This window comes from Triticum aestivum, chromosome 5D (genome assembly GCF_018294505.1).
Source record: "Triticum aestivum cultivar Chinese Spring chromosome 5D, IWGSC CS RefSeq v2.1, whole genome shotgun sequence".
NCBI lineage: Eukaryota > Viridiplantae > Streptophyta > Magnoliopsida > Poales > Poaceae > Triticum > Triticum aestivum.
In genome coordinates, this window is record NC_057808.1 from 10,871,582 (window position 1) to 10,881,961 (window position 10,380).

The 10,380-nt window shown below is 53.5% G+C and overlaps 1 protein-coding gene across 1 annotated transcript; it reads left to right on the forward strand.

The window, feature by feature from the left end:
• The first annotated feature begins 6,626 nt into the window (after nt 1–6,626).
• Nucleotides 6,627–10,088, forward strand: LOC123119112 (receptor protein-tyrosine kinase CEPR1). The gene has a single exon (XM_044538800.1). It carries the CDS (start codon nt 6,771–6,773, stop codon nt 9,756–9,758), a length of 2,988 nt encoding a protein of 995 aa, XP_044394735.1. The 5' UTR covers nt 6,627–6,770; the 3' UTR covers nt 9,759–10,088.
• Nucleotides 10,089–10,380: the final 292 nt, after the last annotated feature.

Sequence of the window (10,380 nt, forward strand, 5' to 3'; positions counted from 1 at the left end):
TGTGAGCAGTATTTCAGGATGTTGGGAATTCAACCCACGTTTTGGGTACCCATGGCTGCACTCAATTTCTCTGGTACTGCGTCCATCTGGTTGCAATCGGTTCAGAACAAGTTGTCTGACTTCGATTGGGAATCATTTGCTACCTTGCTCTGTACGCGGTTTGGTCGAGACAGGCACCAGCATTTGATTAGGCGGTTCTATACAATTCGACAGACCACCTCTGTTGCAGATTACATTGAACGTTTTGAATCAGTTATGAATCATTTGGTTTCATATTTTGACAACACTCATCCATATTTTTACTTGACTCGTTTTGTCGAGGGACTGCGAGCGGACATCCGTGCGGTGGTTCTGGTGCAGCGACCACCTGATCTGGATACGGTGTGTTCTCTCGCCTTGCTCCAGGAGGAAGTCGCGGGGTGCGCCTACTCCGCGGCACCATCGCCGCCACCTCCGCGTGCGGGGGACACGGGGCCACGACCAGGGGGAGCGCTTCCTCTGCCGCCTCCTCCACCACGCCCGACGCCTTCACCAACAGCACCCGCAGCCACGGATCGCCGCGGGCTCGATAGTGCCCGCGCGGACAGCTCCAAGGTCAAGGCGCTCCGCGAGTATCGGCGTGCTCGTGGGCTCTGCTTCAAGTGCAGCGAGCAGTGGGGTCATGAACATACATGCCCCACCACTGTACAACTCCATGTGGTCGAGGAACTACTGGAACTCTTCGACATCGATTTTGTCCTTGATCATGATCAGACACGGCCGGTGGAGATTGCTATGGCCATTTCCAAGCATGCTTTGACAGGCGACACCTCACCAAAAGCATTCCAAGTTCATGCATGGCTCCAGGGACACGAAGTGCTCATGCTGGTGGACTCCAGCAGCTCCACATCATTCGTCGATGCTCAGTTGGCTGCTAAATTGGAAGGAGTTGTTCCTTTAGCTCGTGCAGGGCGCGTCAAAGTGGCAGGCGGCGGGGAGCTCCAATGCCGAGCTTCCATTCCTCAGTGCAAGTGGTTTTCGCAGGGGCACGAGTTTGTGACTGACATGAAGGTCTTGGATCTGGGTACTTATGACGCCATACTTGGAATGGACTCGTTGGAGCAGAATAGCCCCATGACTGTCGACTGGAAGGGCAAGCACATTGCTATTCCATCACCTGACGGGGTAGTGCATATCCACGGTCACCCATCGACTTCCTCGTGTCCGGTTATCAACAGCATGCAGCTAGGCAGCTTGTGTCGTCAGGGGGCTGTCTCTCACATGGTCAGACTGTATGAAGTTACTTTGGGGGATGGTGAAGAATAGGATGCTACCCCCGAGTGTATTCAGGCTATCTTGGAGCAGTATACTGATGTCTTTCAAGAGCCGGAAGGGCTTCCTCCTCGGCGTAACTGTGACCACCACATACCACTGGTGCCGGGGCGCAACCGGTGAACATTCGCCCATACCGACACAAACCTGAGCATAAGACAGAAGTCGAAGAACAAGTGGCAAATCTGCTCAAACAAGGTGTCATCCGACGCAGCGCTAGCCCATTTGCATCCCAGTGATTCTGGTGAAACAGAAGGACGGCACGTGGCGCCTCTGTGTGGATTATTGCCATCTAAATGCGATGACCACATTGCCCAAGTTCCCAGTACCAGTGATTGAGGAATTACTTGATGAACTGCACGGCGCAGTCTGGTTCTCCAAGCTTGACCTTCGAGCGGGTTATCATCAGATCCGCATTGCCGACGGGGAAGAATACAAAACAGCCTTCTCCACTCACTCCAGACACTTTGAGTTCTTGGTGCTCTCATTTGGATTGGCAGGAGGACCGGCGACGTCCATCGGGGCTGTTACTGACACCTTGCACCCCCTCGTACGCAAGTGTGTACTATTGTTCTTTGACGACATACTCGTCTTCAGTCGTACTCTGGAAGACCATGCTGTCCATCTCGCGCAAGTTTTGCAGCTGCTGCGTCGCGACCAATGGAAGGTCAGGGCTTCGAAATGTTGTTTTGGCCAGCGCTAGTTATCTTATCCGGGCCACGTAATCAGCGACAAAGGCGTGGCCACGGAACCAAGCAAAGTGCAGGCGGTAGCTCCGTGGCCTACTCCATTGGATGTCAAGGAGGTCAGGCATTTCCTGGGCCTGGCAGGATACTACCGCCGCTTTGTACGACACTTTGGTATTGTGGCACGGCCAATGTTCAACCTACTCAAGAAAGGAACCCCGTTTGTCTGGACGCACGCAACCGAGGAATCATTTCAACTGCTGAAATAAGGCCTTGTTACTGCTCCCGTCCTTGCCTTGCCGGATTTCTCAAAACCCTTTGTCGTCGAAACAGATGCATGCGACGCTGGCATCGGAGCCATCCTGCAGCAACAGGGGCACCCAATTGCCTACATGAGCAAACCACTATCACCCAAGTGTCAGGGTTTGTCCACCTATGAGAAGGAGTACCTGGCCGTGGTAGTGGTTGTGGACCAATGGCGTCCATATCTCCGACACAACGAGTTCATCATACAAACTGATCAGAAGAGCCTAGTGCTCTTAGAGGAACAGAGGCTCACGACCCCTTGGCAGCAAAAAGCATTCACCAAACTCCTTGGCCTTCGCTACAATATTAAGTACAGAAAAGGGACATAAAATGGGGGTGCGGATGCTCTTTCCCGTGCCACCCACATGGAGCAACTGCAAGCGGTATCATCTTGTCAGCCTAGCTGGATGGAGGACATCATTGCCAGCTATAACTCAAACCCGCAAGCCCAGAAACTGCTGGAACAATTGGCCATTAGAGCAGATCCAAAGAAGTGCTTCACCCTAGAACAAGGCATCTTACACTTCAGAGGACGCATTTGGTTGGGTGGCAGCACAGCAATGCAACAACAAGTGATCAAGGCATTTCATGATACACCTCTCGGAGGACACTCCGGCTTCCCAGTAACATGGCGCCGGGTACGCCGTCTTTTCGCTTGGGCCAAAATGAAAACACACATTCAGCATTATGTGCGTTGCTGCCCTACTTGCCAGCAAGCCAAGCCGGATCGAGCTGCTTACCCGGGGCTGCTTGAACCTTTACCCGTGCCCAAGGAATCCTGGGAGATGATCACAATGGATTTCATTGATGGGCTTCCAACTTCTGGAGGTGTGAACTGCATCTTGGTGATCGTTGATAAGCTGACAAAATTTGCTCACTTTCTGCCCCTGGCGCACCCCTATACAGCCTCCAAGGTAGCTCTACTCTATATGAACCAAGTCTACAGGCTGCATGGATTTCCGGGATCGATTGTGTCTGACCGTGATCCAGTGTTCATGAGCCACTTTTGGCAAGAGCTCTTCAAGTATGTGGGCACCGGTCTCAGAATGAGTTCAGCCAACCACCCACAGACGGATGGCCAGACGGAGAGAGTCAACCAGTGCCTCGAAACTTTCCTCCGATGCTTCACGCAAGCGTGTCCTCGTCGATGGAGCTACTGGATTCCACTTGCACAATTCGGGTACAACTCGTCGCATCACTCTGCCATTGGGATGTCACCGTATCGTGCGATGTATGGGCATGAGCCACGGCAATGGGGGATTACAACAACGACGGCTTGTTCAGTTCCGGCTCTTCACTCCTGGCTGGATGAACGTGCCGTTGTGCAAGACCTGCTCCAACAGCATCTGCACCGAGCAAGGCAGTGCATGAAGCAGCAAGCTGACAAGAAACGATCCTTCCGAGCCTTCGAGGTGGGCGACTCAGTTTATCTCAAGCTGCAACCTTATATCCAAACTTCAGTTGCCCCCCGCGCATGCCACAAGCTGGCCTTCCGTTTCTTTGGCCCCTTCAAGATTATTGGTCGGGTCAACGAAGTGGCCTACAGATTCCAGCTACCACCTCACGCACAAGTACACCCTGTCTTCCATGTATCTCAGCTCAGGCGGGCGCTTGGCCCAGGTATGACAGCTGCTGCTGATCTTCCCACTTATTCTGACATACCTTCAGTGCCAGTGGCAGTCCTTAGACGCTGCTGGCGCAAACAGCGTGGCGCTATGGTGGAACAGGTGCTTATCCGGTGGTCCAACCCAGCAGCTATGCCTGATTCATGGGAGGACAAAGTGGCTCTCCAGGCGCAATTCCCAGCCGCTGAAGCTTGGGGACAAGCTTCTGCTCAAGAAGGGGGGATGTCAGCATACCTGAGATGGCGACCCCACAGCGCAGCGACTCCAACGGCTCGCCCCCGCCACCCAGACTGTCGCGGGCTCACGGGAGCAACCCTCGAGTGAGCGGGCCGGAGTGGGTGTAAGTGTGGCCCAGCCCAGAGGCTGCCACTACTTAACCGAGTCCCTTCCACAGAATCGTCATCCAGCGGATCAACAAACTGGCGGCGGCACGAACCCTATTCCCCTTTCTCGTTCCTCCATTCATGTACCCAAATTGTAATCGAGATTGAGTAATTCCCGAGACAATAGATCGATCCCCCTTCGTTGCTCCTAACACCGTCTTCCGTCCATGCCAGAGAAAACCACGGAAAAGCCGGTTGATCTGCATTAAGATGGTGGCGTTGATCAACATCACCAATAGGATGTGGACCAAGGCGAGAGCTTCCTCTCCAGTTTGTCGACGAAGGTGAGAGGATAATTGGTCTATTGAACGTACCTAGGGTTGAGGATAATTGGTATATTGAACTGTTTGCGCAACAACCACTGCATTCTCATCGTTGTATCCTCGAAGTATAGCTTGACTTATTTCTTGGATTCGACGAGGAGGGAGAAGAAAAACTACACTGCCATCAAGAATGTTCAAGATGAATATGGGATCAACTACGTGTAAGTCGCTTTAATTTGATTCCATGTAAGTCAATTGTGTGACAAACAAACATGCGGCAGAACCAAATGGACTGGCACCAAATTTTGTCTAGGTGGATTTTTTATAGGAGCAATTGACCTTTTTTAACCATAAAACAGGTTTGGAACATAATAAAAACTTGCCCCATACGTGGTAAGACACACGAAAAATTAAAATAAATGAGAATTTTAAATAAAGAAAAACAAAAAATGTTTTCTAAGTAAAAAAATTGAATTAATGGCATTGGTATTACCTTTTAAGAAGAAAAAACTAAACCAAAATAATGAAAAAAATTTGCACACAAGTACATAGAGATTGTGTTTTTTATAATATGCAAGAACAAGCATAAGATAGTGATTTTTTTGCAACAAAATGTTTTCTAAGAATGAATGAAATAGTGGCATTGGTATTAACTGTAAATAAGAAAGAAAATAAAAACTAAACAATATAGAAAATGGGTTTTTCTGAGTAAGAATGAATTCCCTGCATTGGTATCACTCTTTAAGAAAAAGAAATAAAAAATGCAGACAACTTTGCACCGAAATTGCATTTTTTTGTAATATAATATAATTTACACACGTATGTTATAGTATTTGGGTGTATACAATTACCGCACCCAACATCCCAAAAATACCAAAAAAACAACTACATGGAAAAAGAAAAAACAATAGCAAAAACGCATAAGAATAGAAAGAGAAAAATATAGGCAATCGGTAACAGGCTTCAAGCCCAATAAAAAAGGGCCCTCCTAACCGGTGGCACATGCGAACGATTCGATGGCATTTTTAGTTGTGATGAAGTGGGGAGAGGTGTTATTTTCTTCAGACGACATGATAGTTTCTCCCCGAGAAGGCAATTCTCGTTTAAAAACCGTTGTAGTTTGATCTCGTTTTACAACTAAAAATATCGACAAAGATGCTTCGCTTGCCACCTCTTACAGCGAACGTTCGCCATGCACAACTGCCGATAAAAAAAAGTCGATTGCGCCAAAAAAAAGGGGCAAATCAAAACTCAGCCCAAGAAGCCATGAAACACAAGGTGAAAAAGAAAGGTGAATGTTGACAAAAGAATCAACGGTCAGAAAAATCAACTCATCCAAATTAAAAAGAGATAATTTACATATAGCTAAAGTGGAAGAATACATGGCAATTTGGGGGAAAGTATTAGGTGCTACCAGCCCTTACATGCTACCATGATACCAACTTCAAAAATTGAAATTTAAACTTGTAAAAAAATCTGAAAAAAATTCATGAATGTTGACGACTTATATGACGACAGCCCCTAAAAAATTCAGATGAAAATTTGACATACACATAGAGGAACAAAAGAGACAAATCCATGATGAATAGTGTCGAAAGAAGACAAAAGCAAAAATTCACATCTGAATTTGTCTTTTTTGTTTCTCCATGTATATTTCGAATTTTGATATGAATTTTTGAGGAGTTGTCGACATATATGTCGTGAACATCCATGGTTTTTTCAGAATATTTTGACAAGTTTAAATTTGAATTTTTTAAATTGGTATCATGATAGCATATAAGACTATTTTCCCGCAATTTGGAGCACATCAAAGTAGGGGGACAAGTTGAATGGGCCAAAGTGGACTTCTCCCTTGCACCACTTGATGAACACATTTCACAGTCCAGGTCCTCTTCTGTTTGACTGACACAGCTGCACTGCACCGAGAAAAGAAGAAGCTGGAGAGGAGATGAAGCCTGGGCATCTCCCCTCTGTTCCCTTTATATCATCATCACAATCCACATCGCCGTCACCAATTTCTTTGGCAGATTCTCGCTCCACTTATATACACGCTCTCCCTCCATTTCTCAATTCTCACCACCACACACATTTCCCAACCAATTTTTTGCTCGGACAGCAACAAGAAACACCAGCACTGGGTAGTGGTAGTAGTGGCTGGCTAGCTAGCTAGGTGCGTACGTGCTGGATACAGCAGCCATGGTGGCCACGCTGTGCTCGACGGCCTTGCTGCTCGTCGTCGTCGCTCTCCTGTCGGCGGCCGGCGATGGCGCGGCGGCATTGGACGCGCAGGCTGCGTACCTGTCCCGGCTCAAGCAGGAGCTCGCCGGCCCGGCCATGGCGCGCTGGGACTTCTCGTCTGCGCCGGTCGACTACTGCCGGTTCCAGGGCGTGGTGTGCGACGGGGGAGATGGCAACGTGACGGGCATCGACCTCACCTCGTGGCGGCTGACAGGCAGGCTCCCGCCCGGCATCTGCGCGGCGCTGCCGGCGCTCCGGGACCTCCTGCTCGCCTACAACGAAATCCGCGGCGGCTTCCCGCCGGGCCTCCTCAACTGCTCGTCCCTCGAGACGCTCAACCTCAGCTTCGCCAGCGTGTCGGGCGCGCTGCCGGACCTGTCCCCGATGCGGGCGCTGCGGGTGCTCGACCTCTCCGACAACCTCTTCTCCGGCGCGTTCCCGGCGGCGTCCCTCGCCGGCATGACCTCGCTGGAGGTGATCAACTTCAACGAGAACCCCGGGTTCGACGTGTGGCGCCCGCCGGAGGCGCTCACGCGGCTGCGGCGCCTCCGCGTGCTCATCCTGTCCACCACGTCCATGCGCGGCGGCGTGCCGGCGTGGCTCGGCAACATGACGTCCCTCACCTTCCTGGAGCTCAGCGGCAACTCCCTCACCGGCCGCATCCCGGCGTCGCTCGGCCGCCTCGCCAACCTCGAGTTCCTCGAGCTCTACTACAACGACCTGGAGGGCGCCATCCCCGACGAGCTCGGCAACCTCACGCGCCTCGCCGACGTCGACTTCTCCGAGAACCGCCTCGAGGGCGCCATCCCGGACTCGCTCTGCGCGCTGCCGCGCCTCCGCGTGCTGCAGCTCTACACCAACTTCCTCACCGGGCCCATCCCGGCCGTGCTGGGCAACTCCACGCAGCTCGAGATCCTCTCCGTGTACAAGAACCAGCTCACCGGCGAGCTCCCCACCGACCTCGGCCGCTACTCCGACTTCAACGTGCTCGAGGTCTCCGAGAACCAGCTCACGGGCCCGCTGCCGCTGCACGCCTGCGCCAACGGTAAGCTCCAGTACATCCTTGTCCTCAGCAACCTGCTCACCGGCACCATCCCGGCGGCCTACGCCGACTGCCTGCCGCTCCTCCGGTTCCGCGTGAGCAGCAACCACCTGGAGGGCGACGTGCCGCCGGGCATCTTCGCGCTGCCGCATGCCTCCATCGTGGACCTCTCCTACAACCATTTCACCGGGTCGGTGCCCCCGTCCATCGCCGGCGCCAAGAACCTCACCTCGCTGTTCGCGTCCGCCAACCGGCTGTCCGGCATGCTCCCGCCGGAGATCGCCGACGTTTGGGGCCTCGTGAAGATCGACCTGAGCAACAACCTCATCGCCGGCCCGATCCCGGCGGCGATGGGGAGGCTGGTCCGGCTTAACCAGCTGTCCTTGCAGGGGAACCGCCTGAACGGCCCCATCCCGGAGACGCTCGCCGACCTGAGGAGCCTCAACGTGCTGAACCTGTCGGAGAACGCGCTGTCGGGGCAGATACCGGAGGCGCTGTGCGCGCTGCTGCCCAACTCGCTGGACTTCGCCGGCAACAACCTGTCGGGGCCGGTGCCGCCGGCGATGATCAAGGAAGGGCTGCTGGAGAGCGTGGCCGGCAACCCGGGGCTGTGCGTGGCGTTCCGGCTCAACCTGAGCGACACGGCGCTGCCGCTGTGCCAGAAGGGCGGAGAGAAGCGGGGGTTCGCCGGGAGCGCGTGGATCGTCGGGGTGTGCTGCGTGGTGTGCGTGGTGGCAATGCTGGCGCTGGCGCGGCGGTGGGTGACGCGGCGGCGGGAGTTGAAGGACGGCGAGCAGGACGGGACGTCGTCGCCGGGGTCGAGGGGCGGCGGGTTGTCGTCGTACGACGTGACGAGCTTCCATAAGCTAAACTTCGACCAGCACGAGATCGTGGAGGCGCTGATCGACAAGAACATCGTCGGGCACGGCGGCTCCGGCACGGTGTACAAGATCGAGCTGAGCAGCGGCGAGCTGGTGGCGGTGAAGAAGCTGTGGGTGTCCTCCTCCAAGTCCAAGCAGCAGCGGCAGAAGCAGCATCAGCATCGCGGCCACGGGCATGGCCGTGGCTACGGCGGCGTCGAGGAGGACGACAGCCGCGAGCTGCGGACGGAGGTGGAGACGCTGGGCAGCATCCGGCACAAGAACATCGTGAAGCTCTACTGCTGCTACTCGGGCGCCGACTGCAACCTGCTGGTGTACGAGTACATGCCCAACGGCAACCTGTGGGACGCGCTGCACGGCGGCGCCGGCGGCGGGTGGGGCGGCTTCGGGTTCCTGGACTGGCCGACGCGCCGCCGCGTGGCCATCGGCGTGGCCCAGGGCCTGGCGTACCTCCACCACGACCTCCTGTTCGCCATCGTCCACCGCGACGTCAAGTCGTCCAACATCCTGCTCGACGCCGACTTCGAGCCCAAGGTGGCCGACTTCGGCATCGCCAAGGTGCTCCAGGCCACCCGCGGCGGCGGCGGCGGCGGCGACACCTCGTCCACCACCACAATCGCCGGCACGTACGGGTACCTGGCCCCGGAGTACGCCTACTCGTCCAAGGCCACGACCAAGTGCGACGTGTACAGCTTCGGGGTGGTGCTCATGGAGCTGGCCACGGGGAAGAAGCCGATCGAGCCGGAGTTCGGGGAGACGAGGGACATCGTGCAGTGGGTGACCGGCAAGGTGGCGGCCGCGGCGGAGGCGGAGGCGCTGGACAAGCGCCTCGCGTGGAGCCCCTTCAAGGACGAGATGGTGCAGGCGCTGCGCGTGGCCGTCCGGTGCACCTGCAGCATCCCCGGCCTCCGCCCCACCATGGCCGACGTCGTCCAGATGCTCGCCGAGTCCGGCCCGCCCCCCGGCAGCCGCTCCGCCAAAGACTACTCCGGCCAGAAACCCAAACCAGCTGAGGCCAAGTGAGGTGCAAGTGCAACTCAAGTGATGAATTAACCATCGAGTAATTAGTAGTATAACTAAGAGTGAATCAAGCGATCATCACTGATCCAATTAAGTTGTTAGGCAAAAATAGTAGTAACTACAATTATAATAGCACTACTAGTGTACTAATTAAGAAGATGATTAGAACTAGTGGTGCAACTAAGTTGTTATAGAGAGATCGGAGAGGTAATTTTGAGGATGGATTGATGCAATTTTAAGTTGCAAAGATTGTTGGATCTTGCACTAGATTGAGTGATATGTACATAGATAAATGGAGCAGCTGCATTGCAATATTGCATAGCTAGCCTTTTATTTTTGGGGTCGTTTTCCTCATGGATCACTGAGATATACTCTACTGTACTGGGCTGCTTGGTGTTTAAGCAGAATCTGATGCCCAAGTGAGTGGATGGATGGACCTGTATAAATCTATCAACAACAGCCATGCATATGCATATGCTATATGTAACTATACATAAAAATGGATGGATGCAACAAAAAGAGCTAGTGCATTCAGGCTTTGAATTGTTCCTTTTCTTTCTTTCTGGATGCATGGACACCTTTTGTTCTCCCTTTTAGTGTGCCCTTTTGTTTTGGTGAGAGTGAT